Genomic DNA, 23,548 nt, shown 5'->3' with positions numbered 1-23,548 from the left:
TATGCATCTACTAGCTCAGGTCCTTCAACTGGTCATGGCTTGCTCCACAGGGTGTTAACTTGCTTGGACTTCACGTTACCACAGAGTCAAACTGAAAGAAAAGAGTGCAGCTTTTTCAAATAAGGTTGGGCTCCTCCTTAATTGCTGTGGAAAAACAGGTTAGTTTATCCCAGTTCTCTCATTTGGCCTTATCCTTCCTCATTAGTACCTCCATTTATATTGGTAGATACAATCCTGTTGCATTTATTAAACCCATAGCAATATGCATTTATGAATAATCTGGTAACTCTCCTTTGTAATTTTTTTTAAGATTTTTTATTTATTTATTCATGACAGAGAGAGAGAGAGGCAAAGACACAGGCAGAGGGAGAAGCAGGCTCCATGCAGGGAGCCCGACGTGGGACTCGATCCGGGGTCTCCAGGATCACACCCCAGGCTGAAGGTGGCACTAAACTGCTGAGCCACTGGGGCTGCCCTCTCCTTTGTAATCAAAATGTACTAAATCAATTAAGTACTTTCCTAATTCATAATCCCTTGTTTTTTCAGTTTTCTTAAAATACAGTGCCAGTATACTTAAAATTCTCAAACTAAATGCTATGTCCTAAAACTATGTTAACATATGCTTGTAAAATCAACCACTGTTTTTATACTATGGCAATGAGGGCATTGCTGATGATGGAGAGAATTATATCAGAATCCAGCATCTAAATTGACTAATCTCAACCAAATCCAGGGCTGTTTTATAAGGCAATCTCCATAGCAACTAGAGAATCAGGGTAGAAAATTCTTGAAGGGAAAGTTGTGCCTGATTTGCCAGATCAGCCCATGTTTTGACAATCTGTAATAAGGTAATCAAAGGGTCTCAAGACTATCACACAAGTGTTGACATCGTGTGAATCTGTCATGGCACATGTCCTCCAAGTCATAAAGATACTCAAAAAAACATCTAACAAGGCTGATATTTCTAATCAAATTCATTAATGTTTTATATAATTTAAGGTAAATCAAAAAACTAAAAATCAATCATGTATGAGCTATTTCTTTATTCATATAACTTACTTAAGCTAGCACCTCATCTTTTCAATCTTCTAAATAATGTCAATTTATATGGCACTGTACAAACATTATTTCATCTGATTAATGACATAAAACAAAAAGCAAGTTTCCATATCATTTATAAAATTCATAGCTATAGTCCAGACTTTTAAAGCTGAATGCTATGAGCCTACATGTTAGGTAAGCCCACTCTCACTAGAAAATTATTGGGAGAACTTGCCTGAGCCCCTTCTGCCCTGACCCCTCCCCCACATTTTCACTCAATCCTTTTCATGAAGATTTATGTGTGAATGGAAAACAGGGTCATGTTTCAGAAACACTGGCTCCCACATGTAAAAACACTGAGTAAGGAAAAAGGGGAAAACATACAGGAAGCTGTATGATCCACAGCTTATTAAAAAAATGTATAAAAGCCCAGAAATTGAGACTAAATATCTTTAATATTGAGTTGGACATAAGACAAAAAATATGTTTCTGTAAACTTACCACTGATTCCAAATCAGGTGACTTAAGTGTTCTTGAATGATCCAAATTAATTAAAAATCATCGAGAAGAATTACAGAAGTAAGGACTTCCAAGTGAAGATGAGAGTATGAATTCTTACATTTACTTTCACTTCCTCCTAAAACCCCAGGAAAAAGATGGGAAAGGGATACTTTCTAAAAGCGAGGACTCACTCAAACAAATGGAAGAGCAGGCAATAGCATTGGAACCTGGAAAACAGATATAAGAGTGTGGAACCTGGAAAACAGATATAAGAGTGGTAGATGATTTAGTAGGCCCATGGCAGCAAAAGGACAGCAGTGAAGGAACCTGACTTATGCCACAGATACTTGATAATGATCAGAAACGGCAGACCCACTTCAGAATGGAAGATAAAAGCAAAGCTCAAAACAGGGAGGCTCATGGGAATTCTGTTTAAGTAGCTGTTAGATACTAACCCCACCTCCACATTGATAGGCAAGTGCCCTGCCTCCACCCTGGCAGAAAACAAGAAGCATCTGGCACCAGGGCATGTCAGCTAGGGAATACTGGGCAGAGCTGAGGGCAGAGATGAGTAATAAAAAGAGGGGAGCTAAGAGACTATTACAAACTAAATGCTAAGACTCTACTAGCCCTCTTCCTTAATTCATTTCCTAAAACGTAGCTGTGTCTACCCTCAAGACTGGAAGATCCTTCTCTGGGGAACTTGAACAGCCCAAGAAGAAAGACCAAAAATTACTGATCTAGGGGGTAATCAAAGAAATGATCCAGTCAGATGAGTCTACAGCTGACAAACTCCACCTATATACTGAAAATATCCACTCCAGTATTTTAGTGTCTACTCTTAGGGTAAGCACCAACCAACAATCATCAGACATCCGGGAAAGCCTTTTAAACAAACAAGTAACCTGGGGGTGACAGTGAGGGCAGGGGTTGAAAAACAGACACAATACAGGAAGAAGAAAACATAAAAAAATTACTCACTGATATTGCATTCATGAGACATGGCCAGGACGTTATTGCAAATAATAAAATAAAAAAACATTCAGAGAGTATACAAAAGCATCTGGAAATTAATATAAAAGAAATGAAAGACTTACTGAAGGCTGTAATATAGAGGAAATTTTCCAGAAAGTATTATAAAAATATAAAGTGATGGGGGAAAGAGGAAAAAAATGTAAAGAATCAGTACAAGAGTTCCAATATCCAAATAATGGGGCTTCCAGAAAGAACGGAGAAAATGGAAGAAATCATCAGTGGAACAATTCAAGAGTTGTCTGTCACTGAGGAACAAGAGTTTCAAGGATTCAAAGGGCCTAACACATATCTGGTATAATAAATGAGAATAGACCCATACAAAGGTGCATCACAGAAATTTCAGAACACTAGAAACAAAGTAAAGATCTTGCAAGCTTCCAGAGAGAAATGACAGATCACATACAAAGATTAGGAATCATAATGGCTTTAAAGGTCACAACAGTAACATAAAAATAAAAGTTCAATAATACAATGTCTGCAAAATAAAGGCTTATGATTTCTAACCTAGAATTTTATACCTAGCCAAACTAACAAGTATGATGATAGAATAATAGCATTTTCAGACATGCAAGGTCTCAAAAATATACTCGCCCCCCCCCCTTTTTAGAAGTAAATAGAAGATATGTTCCCCTAAAACAAGGACATAACCTAAGGGGGACAAAAAAGAGAAGATATGAAATTTAGTAACCAGTGTATTCAACATGGAGAGAGATAAAGGGAACACCCAGGATGATGGTTAAGGGAGATTCCATGATTACAGTTATCCTCAACAAATTGAGGGCAACTGGTCTAGATTGGAACAGGTCAGAAAGGTATAGAAGACAGTTCCTTAAGGAGATTAAACAGATAGAACATTCCATGTATTGAATGTTCTATCAATCTAAATGTGTGGAGAGATGTCATTATTAACAGAGAGGTTGGGGTTAAACCATTGATTGTATATAAAAAACTAGGTCAATAAACAATCAAAAATATAATGATCAATTCCAGCCAAAAGAAAAAGTTGTGCAGAAAGGGTAAAACGAAAACAACATTCTGAATACTTCATTGTGAATAATGTTTAACATACCTATAATAATGTAGCCATTAAATATTTATCCAAATTTTGACATAATTGTATGGGGAAGAAGGAAGATTAAGAAGAGTTTGTGAGTGTGTGTATGTTGGGGGTGGGGGTGAGTGGTAAAAGGAAGAGAAATCCTCACCTTCTGCAGGGAGAAGTCAACAGACAATGCCTAAAACTGAAAAACCAAGAAAGCACCAATATGAGTTGGCATTTAGATATCTGGAGTTGAATCCTATATGATAAGGCCAAAGGGCTGAAAGCACTTGGCTTTGGGAAGAAGCGAATTAAAGTGATAGGGAAAGAGGAGTTATGTAGGTTCTTAGAGTTTTGGGAACAAACCCTGTGATATAGTCAGCTTTCAGCCACATGTGTGTATCACTTGGATTATAACAAAGAGGAAAAAGGAGGAAAGGAAGGAGGACAGAAGAGAGAGAGAAGAGAGGGAAGGACACAGGGAGGAAGGGGAAAAGGGAGGAAAGAAAAATTCTAGAGACATAATACAGATAAAAATGAAAGAGAGCCTAACAGGTCACATGTGTTTTTTATTGAAAATGAAAACTGAAGTCCAAAATATTTTTGGAAAAGTGTAAGCTTTAAATAAATAGAGACTAGATCTCTGTGTCCCCTAGCTCTCCATTTTATATCTAATTGCCAAGTGGCAGCATGTAAAAAAGTATTCACTTTCTTTCCCCCCAAATCCCCTTTCTTACATCATTTGTAAGTGATGACACTTACATACCACTGCTTTGTTTCCACCCCCAACATCCTATGGTTTCTGTCCATTCTCTCCACTGTATTACCTAAGGCACCACCACCTTTCCAAACTGGTTTGCCTGCTTCCAGTCCATCCTCTAATATGTAGGCAGAGTAAGCTTCTAAAATTCAAAGCTGATCATACCACTCTCTTGCTTAAAACTCTTCTGTGGTTCCCAGTGCCTTTGGTATAAGGTTTAAACTCCTCAACTTGCAATATAGGACTTCATGCTCTGACCTCTAATTACCTCTGAAGCTTCATTTTTTTTAACATGCCCAGGAATGCCTCTCTCATTCCAACCCATCTTTAAGTTCCAGCCAGCCACACTGACATCCTTTGCAAGTCCTCAAACTCACAGTGCTCTCACATCTGAGCCTCTGTATTGCTGTGTCCATTATCCTAAAAGTTCTTAAACTAAAATTAGATGCACAATTACATGTGTTTGTGCATATGTGTATATACACAAATGAACATGCATAAAACTTGCAAATAATTTTGACATTATTTATAAGGCCTCTGAACATCAATTTTGAACCCCACTTTCAGAAACCATTCCTTAAGTTAAAAGCAAGCTTACAGTTGCTATAAAAAAGTTCTGAAATATATTATTCAGGACATTTGCATATAAAGCATACATGAATTACACATATCAACATTAATTATTTCTCATGTCACTAGAATGTTCTCCATTGCCCTTCCTCTCAAAGAAAGTTAGTTAACGTATTATCCTAAAGTTGGTTTCTGTGAGAAGGGATTACCCTAAGTGAAAAACATCCCTTCACTGTTCTGAGAACAGTAAAGTCCTAGAATTTGAATACTTCTACCTCATAAGAATGCCTGAGCATGCTGTTACAACAACAACCAAAAAAAAAAAAAAAATTAAAAAAATTGGATGATATTAGATGAACAGCTGTGTAGAAAGGGGAATGTAAAAATAAAAACTGCATGTTGCAGCATCAAAATAGTAACCATATACAGTATATGACTGTTTTTAATCAGATGAAGATTGAAGCTATTACATTTCAAATCAAATGTTATAAATTAGTTTAAGAATGCAGCTGAGCTCTCATTTAATTAGAAATGTCCATGTTTAAATCATGAGGTACAGTAGCTGCCAATGAAGCAAAAGGGCAAGGGAAGGGAGAAATACTGTGTCCAGACCCTCCGATTGTCAACTGTCTCCTACGCAGGATGAACATCTGGGGGTGGACTAGTCCTGATGTAATGAAGAACTTCATGTACTAGCTAATTTGAGACTTAATGTAATTGAACATAATTGTTTTGAAGACAATTAAAATCATTATTCTGGTCTGGACAATTCTGAACTCTTCATTTTTGTGTGAAATGTATCCCCCCCCCCCCCCCCCTGCTGAATCTTAACCCTTCCTTGGATAAAAGGTGCAGCAAATTCTGGGCTAAGACTGCCCTGGTAAATAAATCTTTAGGTTGTCAGGTCACATTAAAACACACAGGCAGTGAGGTGCTCCTCTGGAAACAAGTCTCCTTCCCTGTTGCTACTACTTGATGTAACTCCATCAGAGTCCAAATCTACATCCCAATTGTTAGACAATTCAGCATTAAATAAAAATGAGGCAACATCATACAGGGACTTGAGGTCATACAGAGAAGAATGCAATTATCCTAAGGCGGACTTTCCCCCAAAGGTTATGAGGCTCTGCATCTCGTAATTAACCACGGTGCAGCTAGACAGTCCAGGCAAAAGGTCTTTCTTTTCTCCCAATTTGCCTAATTCAAAAACACCTCAAGTGACATAGCTCAAATTTTCCAAATTAAACTTACCCCTGGGGCTTAAATCAAGCATGTGACAGTTCCGTTCTAAAGCAAATCTTAAAGAGAGTTGTGCATAGGAAAGAAAAAAAAATCAGAGGAAACAGGGGTAGGAGTTAACATTTAAGTGGTTTTTCAACCTCATCATTACCCCTGCTCAAGAAAATAGGACACAGATGGGCAAAACACACCATTGTTCTGCCCTGAAGAGTCTAAGGAACTCATTAGAAACTACTGTTGTTTCTCATGATCTATGGTGAATCTATAAGGGACAAAATGGTTGATTTGCCCCATCCCATGGCATTTAGAGCTCCACAGTGTTGTGCGGTGGAAAGTGGAGAGATAAGGCACAGCGACTAGCTATGCACTGCAACCCATGAGAGCCTATTGCTGATGTTAATTCTTCAAGGTCAACTCTTCCCAGGGAGTCGACGAATGATTGTATTATTACAAACTGTCCTGATTTGTGAAAAATGGTTTCCAATAGGAATGACACACTACCCTAAACTTTCTCTTACTTCTGGCCACAGCTCCACACTCGTCCACAGAGAGAGCGTAAGTGGGAAAGAGGTTCACTGCTCCCAGGCAAGAGTGGATCCCCTCTCAAACCTCCATAGTGATAGACTTACAGGCCCCCAAGTTGTAGCCAGAAGACAATTACCTTAACGTGTGAAACTGCAAATAGCAATCATTAAACTTTCAATTGCATCCAAAGAAGCAGCTATAATTTTACTGTCCCACTAGTTGTTTTTCTTTTGCAATCTGTACAAAGGTTGTTTTTATCCAAATAAAGAAAAATAAAAGATCCAACAGTTCCCTTCACCTCACCTCCCAATTGTCATCAAGTTTCACATTTCTGCCAATTCTTTATTCCTCAAAGTGGAGAAATTATCAGTCTTAAACAACTTTGTATTTTTTTCACTTGGTTACTTTAAATTTTTTCAACTTTATCAAATTAATCTGATAAAAGTCCATGTTATTTTCAGAATGCTTTATGAATAATTACATTAAAATATACATTCATTTTTCTGAAGCATAAGTATTTGATTTTTGTTTTTGTTCAGTAATCAAATTTTTTTCTTCTAAGATTTTTATTATTTACTTATTCATGAGAGACACAGAGAGAGAGAGGCAGAGACATATGCAGAGGAGGAAGCAGGCTCGATGCAGGGATCCCGATGCGGGACTACAGGATCACACCCATCATTATACCTAAGTACATATTATAGACACCTATAATACTACTACTTTGAGTTTTCAGTAGTGTAATATGACCATTTTAAAAATAAAGATAAAAAACAAAGAAGCAAATTTTACTTCCTATGATTAACATTCAAGATAATCTGTTCTGTGTTTGCTGGAAGTTATCAGTCCGCTCTTTGCTCTCCAAACAAATATGCCTTTTGAAAGAAGACACTCTGCTAAGTTGAAATCAGGTTTATTTAAAAATATTTTGAACCCTTTACTAAACAATATTAAGATAATATAAGCTTTTCTTTAAACAATTATGATCCTTCCAATTCAAGTTGTCCAATTAAACCCAACAACATCTCTATGAGACATGGAGCTCATTTCATTTCAACCCATGAACTAACCTAAGATTTCAGGGTCCCAATCCAAAGCACAACTGCCTAGCTTATTTCATTCCATGCCAACCTATCAGTGAAATCAAAGCTGATTTCAATACTATTACTTCACAGGTTAAAACTAGAAAAGGTTTCCTTAACCACATAAAATATGAGATCATCATCTTCAGTGAAAGAATATTTAAATCTCAGATCCCAATGTTCATTTTAATAAAGAGGAAATGGGAAGTGTTGGAGATATACATGTTCAGAACAATAATGAAATGAAGTTTGGGGGCACACTCTCTTGAGTATTCAGATTTATACAGGAAATCAATAATTAAAGAACATTCACGTCTACCTAAAGCTTATCTTTCATCAAAAGACATATGTAAACATAGAAGCTGAAATCTTACCTAACTCATTAATAGAAGCTGCTATTGTAATAATTGGTCTTATGCAGTCTTGAAAATGAAAATATATTGAGCATCAATACTTCAGGATATTTCTGCCCTGTAAAGAAAATAACATATACATGAAAGAATTTTTTTCTCTGATGAAATCTTAATAATTTATTTCTTCTGTTATAATTAAATTTAGCTTGATAGAAAAATTCTGGGATTTGACCTCTGAAGTGACATTGACTAATCATAAAATTCATGGGTAGTAATGTCTACTTCTTACAGCATTACTTTATAAACAGATCTGGTTATTATAAAACCAGATGGCTCAGTTCAGATGCTAGCCTTTGGTGTCTACGTCTGATAATCTCTTGGACTTGCTACTGGGCTTGCCAAAGTTCTCTTAATTTATTCTAAGATGATAGCCTCTTTCTTTCTTTCTTTCTTTCTTTCTTTCTTTCTTTCTTTCTTTCTTTCTTTCTTTCTTTCTTCTTTCCTTTCCTCCTTTCCTCCTTCCTTTCCTCCTTCCTTTCTTTCTTTCTTTCTTTCTTTCTTTCTTTCTTTCTTTCTTTCTTTCTTTCTTTCTTTCTTTCTTTCTTTCTTTTCTTCTCACACACACACACAGAAAGGCAGAGACACAGGCAGAGAGAGGAGCAGGCTCCCTGCAGGGAGCTTGGTGTGGAACTCCATCCTGGGACTCTAGGATCACACCCTGGGCCAAAGGCAGGTGCTCAACTGCTGAGCCACCCAGGCGTTCCGGTAGCCTCATCTTTCAATCGCCAAATCACATCACTCTAAATGCTCTCCTTCTCAATCTCATCCTCTAGGCTTTGTCAATTTTTCCTTCCAAAATGCACAGATCAAACTGCCTGGATCAAAATCTGACATCTTGGAAAAACTAGGATAGGCCAATTAGTGCCTGAAGCACAGGTTTCTGGGATAGATGCACCTGTCCATTAGAAACTGTTCTGTCTCCACCATCTCCTTTTCAGAGGCCACCAACAGCCTTCAGATGTTAACGACTTCCAGCTTTTGGTGGCTTGTGACTCACTTGAATCTGTAACCTGGAGGAGAAAGCTGCCATACACTTGTATGGCAGCCGCACGTTACCCCAAAGTTATTTTTAAAGTTTACAAGCCTGGTTCAGCCTCCTTAAAAGTCCCCCTTAAGCCTACAAAAGCAAATTCAAAGTGAAGGACAAAAGTTTTCAGGCAGTAATTAAACCGTTAGCTATGCTATTATACCTTTGTCGCCCTGTCCCTTGGCAGCCTAACAATTAAACTTTTCAGAAGAGAGGAAAAATAAGTTATACATAGGAACTACAGAGTTTACGGCAGGCCTACACTATTAATTTTAATAACATGAAAAGATAAACATATGTCACTCACTCATAGCCAAGTGACCATCTACAGAGCCCTGCCCTGGTATAAATCTAAAATTTATAACTCACTCGGGTTCCTTTATCTGAGGCATTTTAGGCTATTTAAATATTTTCACATTGCTTAATCAGAAAATGTATGAGTTCTCATTCATATGGATGCTACAGATTTAGTCCACTTATTTAAAAATAAATGCATTTAAAATATTTGTAAAACAACAGGTCATTTTCTTGGCTAGTGCCACCTTCTCTCATTTTTAAAACCATAAAAGATGAAGCAAGAACAAGATTATGCAACCTCTTATTTTACGTATTTTTTCAACATACTCTAGCTCCTGGAAGAAAAGAGATGATTTTATTTTTTTTATTCTAAATTTTCTTCTGAAAAGCTTTTTATTCTCAGTTTCATATGATACAATTGAATCAAATGCTAAAAGAATGAAACACTCTTTCCTGCAATTTCTTAAGCATGCTTATAGGAAAAAATTACTGCTGGCAGAAGGAACCGTCAGTATGAATCTCAGCAGAAGTAAATTGTTTGGTATTTGTAATGGAGTATAATAGCTATAATTCCACTTGAGCTGCTGCCACTAATAAGCTGATAAAAACTGTGAGTTAAGACCCAGGTGTCCATCAGTATACAGCTTCCACAAATGTCTCTGCACATTCATTTAATCACAGAGACAGGTAACCCAATCCCATTAGAGGTACTGTGTCTGACAATGAGAGGCCCAAGCTGGCTCTTCCCACAAAGAGAATGCAAAAGCACAGCTGCACACTGACTCCAGAGGAGTTTTCTTATCAGCAATTATCAGGAATTTTCTTAGACATTTCCAGCTCCTGCAGTTTGTAAGACAGTAACTTAAATGTGTCCATCATTACAAGTGGGTTAAGGGAAAACACTTCTTTCTCATGAAAAGTAGTCACCAAATCAAAAATGACTCAGAAATTAAAATACACTGGAATGCTTCAGGATTATGACCTTAATGCTCACCTGTTGACAAAAAGCTGATTTAATAACAAAGCAATTCTATTTAAATGATTCGAAGTCTGAGGCAGCCTGGGGGGCTCAGTGGTTTAGCACCGCCTTCAGCCCTGGGCATGATCCTGGAGACCCAGGATCGAGTCCCACCCACGTCAGGCTCCCTGCAGGGAGCCTGCTTCTACCTCTGCCTGTGTCTCTGCCTCTCTCTCTCTCTGTATGTCTCTCACGAATAAATAAATAAAATCTTTTAAAAAAAATGATTTGAAGTCTGAATATACTGCGTTTTGTGTGTGTGTGTGTGTGTGAAAGCAAAACAACTGGTATCTAGAACTGTGTGTCATCACATGAACGTTTTTACAAGGGTAAAATAAAGAGTAGTATCTCTCATTGGAAATACTGGGCTAGGGAGTAAGGAGGCTTGAGTCCCAGTCTTCTGAATTACTGAGTGATCTTACACATATCACTAAATGCAATTGCCTAAGAGTTTTTATATGGGAAAAAAATGGAGTAGAAATAATGTTGTAACGAAGGCATGCGCTTTGCTGGCAAGAGAGCTTTGAAAAGTAGCTGGTATTTGACAAGTCTATTTTTTATTTAGCCTGCTGAATAAAAGGCATAATGTACAATTATGCTCATTCTATTAATGATCAAATAAATGGCCCATGAGGGAAACATTAAACCTTTATGTAAATATATCCTCCTCAGGAGCCTGAAATCCTGAACAATGCTCATCTCAGACACTCACCCTCCAAAGTGAATAAGTGCATTGCTGAGCTTCTGTGGGCTTTCAGAAAGAGCACATGTGCACATAAGAGATCTATCTTGCATCCTGGAGTCCTGTAGAAGCTGTAACAAGCTGCACAAGAACAAGGAGGAAAGTCTAAGAAGAGTGTTCTACAGCACTATCTGCACAATACAAAAATTATTGTATCAAAACACTCCATATTTGCTTCAATTGTCTGTTGTTCCTACCATTATTTTTCAAGAAGAGCTGTTTTTGCTATGTTCTCAACCATGGATTTTCTTCTGGCTTCTGAAATATTTAGTAAACAAGAAGCCACACGGAGCCCCAGTCTAGAAGAAGACATGGTGATTTTTCTAGAAAAGGAGAAAAATCATGGTTCATTTTGGTCTCTATGTCTCATTCATATTTTCATGTTCATCAACCATAAAAAAAAGTAGATATTTTTTAGAAGCCAGGCAGTCATAATATGAACAATTCACCATGTCATTCCTGGAGAACATCTAAAAGATAAAATCCTCAGAGTGAGTCAACCGGGAAGTCAAGTCTTTGTGGTCATGCACATATAAACATACGAACATAGTTACAATACTAGAAAATATAAGGAAAGTTTGTCAGCCTAAATTGTCATGTAAATGCATGTATTTATTAAAGTATGTTATTTCCTTTTGTATGTTATTTCCTTTTAAACATCATGTTCCTTAGATTATCCCTGTTTTCAAGGTCTATTCTACTTAAATAAAATAAGCATGATCTTCTTGCTAAATGAGATTTACTAGGGAAATGAAGATTCTTATAAAAACTATTTTTCTGGCAAAAAGAAAAGTTCTCTGTATGGGCCATGTAATAGACAATACATGAACAAATAAAAGGGACTCATCTGGGTGCTGTAAGTGAAAACTATTTAACTAAATTCCTCTCATACTTTAATCTGCAAAATTCCCCTTTCAGTTTAAAATCTTTTCACAGGACTCTCTTCCTTGAACTGAAATCTGACATAATAGTCTGTGTGAATCAGTAGAGCCAAAAAAGTGACTGATGTCCTTTAGTTGAAAGTGGATTAATCACATAAGTTTTGGAGGTTGCTTTGGTTCTTTTTGGTACTCGGGCATTTTTCAACTCGTTATCTCTTCATGTCTCAAATATTATAAACTAAAGAAATTTAAATATCTGAAAATAACGAAAAAAAAATTCCCCTTTTCAAAATCAGGCCATATTTTGGTCTCTTTCGGTCTCTTTTAAATATCCTAACTAAAAATAAATGTGGCCCTCACGAATTCAGGCAACAAATTATTTCATAAGGGTTATTTTGTATCAGGTAACGTTCTCAGGGTGGGGAACACCCCAGTGCATGGTGTACGAGTTTGAGACTCATGTTAAGCTTTAGGGTTTAGGCTCAGTTGTGCCCTGGTACAAATAGCAGTACCGCCGGGGCTTAAATCCTTTGGCTTCGGCTCCTGTTCTAGGATTGTCCATTGGCCTAACCGTCCTCACCTAGAGGGGACGCAGGGGTCCACGGCTGGTCCAGGTTTGAGTTGATGGCCACGACTCTTCATCTTGTGACCATCATCTCATGATCGAAAATTCATCAAAATACGGTCATTAGGTTTTTGCAGACATTAATAACATTGTTGCAATAGAGCAGCAGCTCAGACCCCTCTCGTCTCTATGTAAACAAAAAATTGCTTTACACAAGGGGTGTGGGCGTCTTCTGGCTTTCATTTGTTTTCAGTGTGTTTATGTAGCTTAATTGTCTCATCAGGCACTTTCCCAACATAATTATGCTTTGTAACAAATGGTGTTTATGGCAACCCCTAACAGTGCAAAAGAAAGGATTAGTTTCATCCTCCCATTCCACATTTCGATTCCCTGTGGACACTTAAATCACACAAAGATGGTGTTGGGGGAATCTACCTTCACCGCGAGAGCTGAGCGCAGTCGGGCTGGTCAGCGGAGTCGGGGTTTCTCCGCTCTCCGCTCTCACAGCCCCGCCGAGCAACCGCGCCAGCGCCAGCGGTTTCCGAGGACGCGCCCCGGCCGCGCAGCCCCCAGCCACGGCTCCACCCCGCCGCCCCGAACCCGGGGCCCGCCCGCCACCCCCACCCCCGCCCCTGCGCACGCGCCGCCCTCCGCGCTCCCGGGGCCGCCAGGAGGCTCGGCGGGGCCGCGCCGGGGGGCTCGGCGGGAGCGCGCGGGGGCGGGGGGCTCAGCGGGGGCTCGGCAGGGGCGCGGGAGGGGCTCGGCGGGAGCGCGCGGGGGGCTCGGCGGGGGCGCGGGAGGGGCTCGGCGAGAGCGCGCGGGGGGGGGGGACTCGGCGGGGGCGGGGGGCTCAGCGGGGGCGCGCGGGGGGGGACTCAGGGGGGCTGGGCGGGGGCTCGTGGGGCTCGGCGGGAGCGCGCGGGGGGGTTCAGCGGGGGCTTGGGGGGCTCAGCGGGGGCGCGGGGGGGCTCGGCGGGGGCGCGGGGGGGCTCAGCGAGGGCTCGGCGGGGGCGCGCGAGGGGCTCAGCGGGAGCTCGGCGGGTGCGCGGGGTGGCTCGGCGGGGGCTCGGCGGGGGCGCGCGGGGGGGGGGCTCAGCGGGGGCTCGGCGGGAGCGCGCGGGGGCTCCGTGGGGGGCCTCGGCGGGGGCGCGCGGGGGCTCGGCTGGGCGCGGGGGTGTTCGGCGGGGGCGCGGAGGGAGGTGGGTCTCGGCGGGGTCGCGGGGAGGGGGCGCGAGGAGGCTGGGGGGTAGGTGGGGCGCGCAGAGGCTTGGCGGGGGGGGCTCGGTGGGGGGCAGGGGCGCGCGGAAGCTGGGAGGCCCGGGGGATGCCTCGGCGGGGGCGCGCGGGGGCGCGAGGGGGTTTGGCGGGCACGGGGGTGGGGGGCCTCGGCGGGGTCGCGTGCTGCGGGGCACCCGCCCTGGGAAGGCTAACGCGAGGGACGGGGCGCGGGCCTCGGGGCAGTGCCCCGCCGCGAGCAGCACCTGGGGCGGGGGCACTGGCAGGCCCGGCTCGGGAGGCAGCGCCCGCAGCGCCGCCCGCGGAGGGCCCGACCCTTGCGCGCGGCCCCGGGTGTGCGCGCAGCCCCGCCGCCGGCCCCGCCCCCGCCCCCGCCCCGGCCCGAGCGCGCTCCGCGGCCGCCTCGCGACGAGCGGGCCGCCGGACCGTGGCACGTCTCGCCTGGAGTCGCCTTCGCGCCCCCTCTGGCTTCGCGTGGGCGTCCCCACCAGGGTCTTTTGTGCACGCCCGCCTTCTTAGGATGGAAGGACGAGGCGGGTCGGGCAGGGGGCTCCGCGCGCACCAGCCGCTCCCCGTGGTCTCCGGGCACTTCCCGCACTGCCGGCCGCGCGGCGCGGAGGGCTGGGCCCACCCCAGGGCGAAGCAGTACCAGCACCTGCCGCCCCGGAACTCCAGGGTGACAAGCCATGTGAACCAGGCATTTAAGCGTCTCCCTTTTTTCCCTAGGCCAGTGAACCTTGAGAACACATTGCTCCTACAAAAAACCTGATTTTTTGAAACACATAGATAGCAGGGATTAAATGTCACCGTTTTGATCCAATTTCGTTCCTGGAGTGAAATAATCACTAAATAACCACTTTGACGGAATAAATTAATTTTTAGATCTATTTTTTTTAATTTTCTAATTATACTTTTTAAACACAGATTTGAGGAAATTAACATTTATGTGGACATTTGGTTTCTAGCCTAATGTGGCATAAAAATAAGTAACATAATGAGTGTTAAAAAAAATCAGGTTCATGATGCTTCTCACATCATCATCATTGTACTTAGATGTCACAACAGTATTATGTGCGATTGTGTCAGATCCAGCCTTCTCCATCTCGGAGTGTTGGCAGGTAGGAGGGTTGTTGGCAAGAGGAGGGGTGTTAACCTCAGGATCCTGGATTCATTCCAAGGCTGGTAATTACATTCTGCCAGCCAAAATTCATCCCATAATTTTAATTGGATAAATCCTTTCTGGCCTAAGCTACTGCTATGCCTGTCAAACTGTTGCCACATTTCACCCCAGAGGTGTCTGTGTTTTAGTTGCAAGAATCAGTCCCTTTGAGGTTGGCTTATCAATTTAAATCCTCAAAATGCTTTGGGATCCTATGGAATTAAATATATATTTAGGTATTTTTTCCACCACTGAACCTACAATAGATACACATAAAATAGACATATACCCATACAAATGCCTAAAAACCAACACTAATGTCAGCAGATAATTTCAAAATAATTTTACTAGGCCGATGTCCCTAACTTTCTCTTCTCTCCTTTAGAGAGCTTTTACTGACGGTAGCATTAGCTCCCAGTTTGCAAAAAGTACTGCGGTGTCCAACATTTCCTTCCAAGGAAGACGATGGAGTTGGAAGGCCCTGTATCTCACCTTTCGAAACAAACCTATGATGAGTCTACTTGCTACAAGGGAAGACAGTCACATTACATCTAGTCTTACCTGTTCCTCCAAAAAAAAAAAAAAAAAAAAACAACCAGGGTGACACTGAGGGACCCACAGTTCTAGCTGTAACAACTGCTAGAACTAAAGCTTCTTCCCACTCTACTGACCATCCCTGTGAGAATGTCTCTCCCTTTACAGGGCTGCTGGGGCGTTAAGGAAGATAACATTTCTGAAAGCATCAACATCCAGCAGTTACTCAGTGAGCCTTAATCCGCTTCTCCACTCTACTGAGGTCAGACACAAATGGAGAGAAGGCAGGCAGGGTCTCAGTGTTCTTTGTGGAGGAAGGCAGCGTCCGCCCCTGCCTGCGGACTGTAAGCCTGTCTAAGACAAGGAGACGGATACCAGCAAGTCCGATGGAAAGTTCAGCAGTAAGACTGGAAAGTCTTATTTTGCTCTTTTCAGGAATTGAAAAGCACCCTTGGTATTGCTTTAGCTCAGCCACACGTAATCCTGCCTTTTTTGCTATTTAAAAGAGCTCTATGTCATATTTACAATGTATGAGCATCAAACCTCTCATTATTTAGTTAGCATGCTTTGGAGGAGTTTTCCATACTTTCTGGGTGAATGAGTTATTCTGACTCCTCGTAATCTCCTGCTAAGTCCACGTTCAGGGCATTAGCTCCTTTGATTATTACGATTCCTGTCAATAATAATAATAATAATAATAATAATAATAAGAAGAAGAAGAAGAAGAAGAAGAAGAAGAAGAAGAAGCAGCAGCAGCAGCACTGGAAGAGAGCATAGCTCCAAGTCCCAGTGTCAGTTCTATCTGATACCTGTTTCCTAACACTCCCCTTGGTCCCTTGTGAGACAAAGATAGCTTTCTGTACCCTTGAGTTTCATTTTTGAAAGCAAGGAGAACCTAGGTCTTCTAGGAGCCTTCCGTGGCCCCTCAGAGCTAAGGTGGGTAAAAGGGAGAGGCCATGCTCTAGTTCAGCTCCACACGGCTACAGGAATGCAGAGCTCAGGCACTGCTTGATCAAGGTGAGGAAGTGAAGCGTTCACTTCACATGCAAAATTTAAGTGGGTGCCAAAAAGCGTGGTAATGCACTATCCTAAAAAGTCAAAATTAATGCAAAATAAGAAATCTGTGGCGGACAAAATGATGACATTTTAAGTAAAACGGAACCTTACCCTGTATTTGTCCAACCCGGTCACCCTCACTTTACCCTGATCCCTGCCCTGTGGTTGCACTTCCCTTTGAACCAGCCTGCTTCTGATTGAAGGGGTAAGAGGAAACTGCACCACTCTGCCCTGCCTGTATCCTCTCTTTGGGCCCCCCAAATGGGCAAAAACCCAGAAATATCAAGGGTAGAAATTTCCAAGCCAGTGGTTATATATAATTTGTAGTCTGTTCAAGAGTTTTCTAGACCTCCATATACAAGAGACTTGGCCAACTTACCACAAGAGAAGGCAAATCCTTATTAGACAAGCAAAAGAATTAGCTCCATTAACTAAATGCATTTCCTTACCTATTTACCTGCTACATTTCAAAATATGGTAATTAGAAAGTTTCCTATTAGGAACATTGAAATAATGTTTTAAAGACCATTTTAAATTAATGCTAGGAGTCTGTTTTCAATCTTCATATTCTAGCACTTACCTCTGCTCAGGAAAATGTGATAATTTCTCATAGAAAGACAGAAATCTAGTAATCTTTTTAAAGATCTATTTATTTATTTGAGAGGGAGAGAGAGAGAAAGAGCACAAGCAGGGGGAGGAGCAGAGGGAAAGGAAGAGAATCCTCAAGCAGACTCTCTGCTAAGTATCTGGATCCCAGGACCCTGAGATCATGTCCTGAGCTGAAATCCAGTCGGACACTGGACTAACTGAGCCACTCAGGCACCCCAGAAATCTAGTTCCTAATGCAATTTTTTTCTTTTAACATTTTATTTTTGCCCTATTTTTTCACTATATCAGATTACATTCTCCCTTCTTCATGAAACACAAAAAGATTTCATTTCCTCTTTCATATAAATATGATCTGATAAATGAATAATTTAAAAAGGCGACTTTAGTTATCATCCCAGGACAAGCACAGAAGTGGTTTTAATTACTTGTTTTAAACTATTTGAATCATGTGACATTATGAAATATCTGTTCTATTAGTCATTTTCTAAAAACAGCAAATGGGTTTCACTGCTGCCATTTTTAGTTTGTAAAAATTAATTTTTAGTTTGTTTAAATGAGTAAAAGGGGTTTAATGTCCAGAAAGAAGTCATAACAACTAACAGAGACACCTCCATTGCCCACACACTGCTGCCTTAATTATGGGAAATTATCTCCAGCCATTTTTGTCTTAATAAAGGAAAGAAAAAACCCACAAGATTTCCAGAATTAACCTACATTTTTGGGAAATGTCTTTCCCTTTACACAATATGGATTCGGTTGGCTGAATTTATCATAAAAGACCAGTAGACTAGAATGTAAGCATCCTTATTAGCTTAAATTGGAATCACTTGTTATGCATTCTATTCATTCATACAGGGACTATCTCATGTAACTAGGCAAAAATTAAAAGTCTGTGACCTATCCACCCCTTAATTCATTTTTTGCCTTTTTATACCATGTACGCCATGTTTTATGCCACACATTCCTTTTTATTCCATGTGGTCATTCAGTTGTGCATTCCTTTAATATGCAACCTAGGCATTGAATGCAATGAAATGTCTCCTAGAGGCTTTCTCCAAAGCTGTCTTTTATAGCTATTAGTCAAATCGCAGATGAAAAACAGTTCCTAAAATAGACTTTGATTTTTTGCTGAAAATTTGTTCTAATTTATGGGACTACATTAAAATTTTTTCTAAAACTATAATTCACAAAGTGTATCTTATCATATTCAGAAAAATGCTGGGAATGCTTAGAAAAGTTTTTCCCTAGGTAACATGAATTTTGGTTGTGTCATGAGGTTTTGTTAATATTTAGTCTAAAATGCCAACCACTGAGTGATGACGCCAGTTTTCATTAAGAAAGATAATACATCTTGTAACTTACCCAGTAGTGGCCACTCACGCTCTGCGCAGTAGTAGGCACTGTTGTTCTTCATGTCCTATGTATATGCAAGAGAATGTCAACTCATTGATTCCAAGAGAGTAACCTCCTATATGCACAGGAATCAGAGACCTTAGACAGAAGCATTCCTGTGATGTCTGCATGTCCTAATCACGTGTGTGTTCAGAGCCATCCCTTGCATTGAAAATGAGCTCTCCATGGGAATGCTTGGGTGGTTCAGCAGTTAAGCATCTGCCTTCAGTCCAGGGCATGATCCTGGAGTTCCGGGATGGAGTCCCACATCAGGCTCCCAGCATGGAGTCTGCTTCTCTCTCTGTTTATGTCTCTGCCTCTCTCTGTGTCTCTCATGAATAAATAAATAAATAATATTAAAAAAGAAAGAAAGAAAGAAAGAAAGAAAGAAAGAAAGAAAGAAAGAGAAAGAAAGAAAGAAAGAAAGAAAGAAAGAAAGAAAGAAAGAAAGAAAGAAAGAAAGAAAGAAAGAAAGAAAGAAAGGGAGAAAGAAGAAAGAAAGAAAGAAAATGAGCCCTTCAGGAGGAGAACCATTTCTGCTTTTGGTCAGATCTTTAAGTTCTGTCTCTGTAGGACATTCAAACTGAAGGTTCCAATGAAGTTGTTCTTGCTGATTTTTCTTTTATTGTATACTGTAGTGTTTGAAGGGATTAACTTTTTATTTATATATTTTTTTAATATTTTATTTATTCATGAGAGACACGCAGAGAGAGAGAGAGAGAGAGAGAGAGAGAGAGAGAGGCAGAGACACAGGCAGAGGGAGAAGCAGGCTCCATGCAGGGAACCCAACTTGGGACTGGATCCTGGGTCTCCAGGATCACGCCTTGGGCCAAAGGCGGTGCTAAACCGCTGAGCCACCCAGGCTGCCGGGGATTAACTTTTTAAATATTATTTTTCATTGCATTTAAATAGAAAATGTCTAATTTCTTAAGAAGAGGTGAACAAGATTAATTTTTTGCTGCTATTGTTTTTAATGTTTTCTTTATCCTACCTTGTAGCCTCTCAGTTACTATGCAACTCCTTTAGCTTGAAGTTCTGTGTTTTCTGGAAAGGATTTGAAAATACAAATTCAAAAAAAAAAAATGAAAATACAAATTCACAGAAGTTCAGGTCAGAAAAGACCTTAGAGATCATCTGACACCCTCATCATAACCTTTGTTCGAAGGATATCTGATCTGGAACAAAGAGACCATAGAGGTGGAAGCAGAGTTTGTGATGAAGCAGGGGTAGGGGTGGGTGCTGCAGGTCACCCTCACACTTTGCCCCTGCTACTGCAAAGTGCCTTTGAAAAGTACCAAGGAATTCAACCACTTTTCTGGGGCTTGAAATCCTTTTTACAACTGCATATATATTTCTCATCTTTTGAAGATAAACCCTCTATCTTGAAATAAGTCTATGATGCTGTCTCAAAAACACAAGCACTGTGAAAAATCAACACTACTTTACATTGTTGGGTTTTAACAATAATTTCTGTGGAAGAAAATGAATATGAATGGATATTCAAATCTGAAATGATCCATCAAAGGTTTTCATTAATAATATTCAAGGAAGTATGATACAGAAACCTGGAAAGATCATGATTTGGGGGAAGGAGAAAAAAGGATTCAAAAAGATGCAATCAGACCATTTCATCCAAGCAAGGATGAAAGTGGCTTAGTTCCTGCCTCCCTAACCAGTTCTGAAGGCTGTTAGCACAGCCCTGGCTTTCCTGGTGCCTCTGTCACTTTATCATTAGTATTTTCATGGCTCTATTTGGGGTACAATAATGGCAGCATTTCCCAAAGGAGATTTCTGTATTTTATTTAGATATGGGGCCCATTCTTCTTTTCTGCATTCCCCATCCAATTTTTTAAAATCTCATGGTATGTCATTTGACCTATGGACTAAATTCTGAATGACAACAGAACTGGATTGGAACAGGGGTTCAGCTATCTATATTTTAAAACTGAATTTAAATTACAAATATAAAAATATCAAATGAGAAATATATCATAAAAGACATTTTATAAATCATAATCAAATTATATCAAATATTCAGTTTGATAGCTACTAATTTTACTTAAGTAAAATTCAAACAATTGTTAATCTTTGGGTTCTCTTCATTTGTTAATGTACGACATAAGAAACCCCAGTGTTTTATGTCCCTAAAGCACTCATATTATTAAGTGATTACTCAAATTATAAAGCATTCTTAAATTACTTAGATCTAATTAGATTGCCTGAAACTTGTTGATAAACGTAGAGAAGGTTAAGGAAAAAATATTTTAAAAATCTGTCCCTGGGGAGAAAAAAAAATCTGTCCCTGGGATCCCTAGGTGGCTCAGTGGTTTGGCGCCTGCCTTTGGCCTAGGGTGTGATCCTGGAGTCCCGGGATCGAGTCCTGCGTCGGGCTCCCTGCACGGAGCCTGTTTCCCCCTCTGCCTGTGTCTCTGCCTCTCTCTCTCTCTCTCTCTCTGCGTGTCTCTCATGAATAAATAAAATCTTTTTTAAAAAAAATCTATCCCGGGTACAACCAAAAGAAGTTATTGACATAGGAAATAACCAATTGGAAGACTATATTCTGCAGACTAACTTGATCTTCTCAAGTATGTCCACCCTTAAAACAAATGCCAAATAATATATTAATAGGAATATATTATATTTTGTTCATTACAGTGAAATCACATATCTGTAACAACACAACTTTTGTGTATATTTACTTTGTATTGTGATTTTTGATAGCCCTAATATCAACCTAAGAATATACAGCATTTAATATATCTAATTGACTGACTTTATAAAATGTAGTTTTAAAACTAAAGGCAACCTTTAACATATCTCATCAAATACCTGAAGGGTGTGAAACCCAGACCTAAAGAGGTAAAGTGATTACCACTCTTTTACTTTAATATCACTCTTCTACTTTAAGTTTTGATGGCTGAAGGGTGAAGCCCAAGGCCCTTCTCAGCAGGACCCCATTCTACTTTAAGAGTTTCACTTTTCTTTCCCAACCTCCTTCCTCTCTCTAATCTGACACCACAGCAGCCTACTGCTCACCAAGCACACTCTGGACTAATGTTTGCCTCTGGCTTAGCTTGTGCACTGCTCAAAATTTCATTCTATGACCTCCGTCCCCCCACAGAGTGAACAACCCCCATCCCTGTGTAGCCTTCCTGAATCCTGCCCTTTTCTCTGGTATTTATTATTCTCTTCTGTGTTCTAGAACATCCTACATTTAACACTGAAACACTGATCACATACTGTTACATTATTTCATAGGTCCCCATAGTCTCATGCTGAACAGGAATTGGATAATTTTTGTCTTTTTAATCCCTAAACCTTAGTCTGGTCTTGAATCATAGTAGACGCTTTGTAAAAATGTGTTGAAGTGATGAATGTGTACATGCAGAAGTCAATGAATGTATGAACTAGTTAATGAATGAGCAGACAAGCCAACAAAGGAATGAACGAATAGGTCAAGTTCCTCAACCTAGGCACGGTTAATCTTAGGCAGGATAGTTCTTCGTTGTGGGTAAGTCTTTCCTGTGCATAGTAGTATACTTAGTGGCATCCCTGACCTCTACCCATGGATGCCAGTAGCAGCCTCGTCACCCAAGTTGTTACCATCAAAAATGTCTCCAAGACGTTGCTAAATATTCCCCAGAGGGTAAAATCACCCATGGTGGAGAACAGCTGAAATACATGGAAGGCTGGCTGAATGCTACGATTCAGTGGGAGGGCGGAGATTAGACTCTGGTCTCTATCTGACCCCAGAACTTTTTTCATTACGACTTAGCTCCACTAAGATGCAAGTTTATTTCTTAGCCTTCTCATAAGACATTTTTAAAACTGGAGACCAATAAAAGAATTTCAGAAGTATAATTTGGGGGACAAAGTATTAAAAGTATTACAGTAGGAGTAAAGATATGCCTTCTTTAATGTCAACTAATCTGGTTGACATTACTTTCTTTAAATGGCGTTTACCTGTAGTCGATATCATTAAATGGTACTTAGTTGGCCCTGCCTGAAAGTTGCTCCTACAAGGCATATGGTTTTCAAAAATTTTCTAAATGCCACTTCATAGCACCATCTTGTGGATTTTAGGGGAATTCACTGATTTCAGTTTAAAATGTCTAGTTATTTCTCCAGAAAAAGAGAAAAAAAGAATCGAAAAACTATAAAAAATTAGGACATCCTTTGCTTATTGAAATATTCTACCAAACTCTGAATTAGGGACTTCCTAAAGTTTGATGTTTTTACTTTGGTGTTTGGCCAAGATTTCTATTTGGCTTCAACCATAGCCTCCCTTTAGCCTTTGGAATGTCAAGTAGCCACATACCTATGTCAACATCATCATGTCTGCATCATGTACAATTAGTAAAGCAGGGGCCATATGCCAACAAGGAAGGCCATTCTAATGTATTGGTTAACATGAATATTCATTTTGAATGTACAGATAGAACTTGGATTAAGATTTCCTTATACGCTGGAACTATTGGAAGAGCAAAATGTTGCAAAATTAGGGAAGATTGTGAAAGCTGATAATGTTATATAGAAAAAGAATAAGAATTTTTAATTGTGAAATTGAGAAATAGATCGACAGAAATATGAATATTTGTGCCTGTACCAGACCAAACTTTAAAAATTCCATTACCGACATTTTTTTAATTGTAAAAGTGTAATTGTGATTACATTTCACATTTCTTCTTCTTCCAACAGTTCATTCTATTATATCTAGCTTCAGCATCTGACAATTGTAATACTAAGCTGTTTGGCATTCAGCCTAAATATGTATTTATATAAATCTATTCTAAATCTAAAAGGAGAGTAAAATGAAAAGAAGATTAT

At 40.3% G+C, this 23,548-nt stretch overlaps 1 protein-coding gene across 1 annotated transcript in view; it reads right to left on the bottom strand.

Moving 5' to 3' along the window:
* Positions 1 to 23,548, bottom strand: part of FTCDNL1 (formiminotransferase cyclodeaminase N-terminal like) — a 159,315-nt gene that overhangs the window by 119,671 nt on the left and 16,096 nt on the right. The window contains 4 exon segments of the mRNA XM_077884894.1: positions 8,176 to 8,221; positions 8,223 to 8,263; positions 11,260 to 11,370; positions 11,491 to 11,612. Coding sequence (XP_077741020.1) covers positions 8,176 to 8,221; positions 8,223 to 8,263; positions 11,260 to 11,370; positions 11,491 to 11,602 — 310 coding nt within the window. The 5' untranslated portion in view covers positions 11,603 to 11,612.

Source organism: Canis aureus, chromosome 36 (assembly GCF_053574225.1).
Source record: "Canis aureus isolate CA01 chromosome 36, VMU_Caureus_v.1.0, whole genome shotgun sequence".
NCBI lineage: Eukaryota > Metazoa > Chordata > Mammalia > Carnivora > Canidae > Canis > Canis aureus.
The sequence above is the reverse complement of the archived record's forward strand: the minus strand, read 5'-3'. Positions and strand labels throughout refer to the sequence as shown.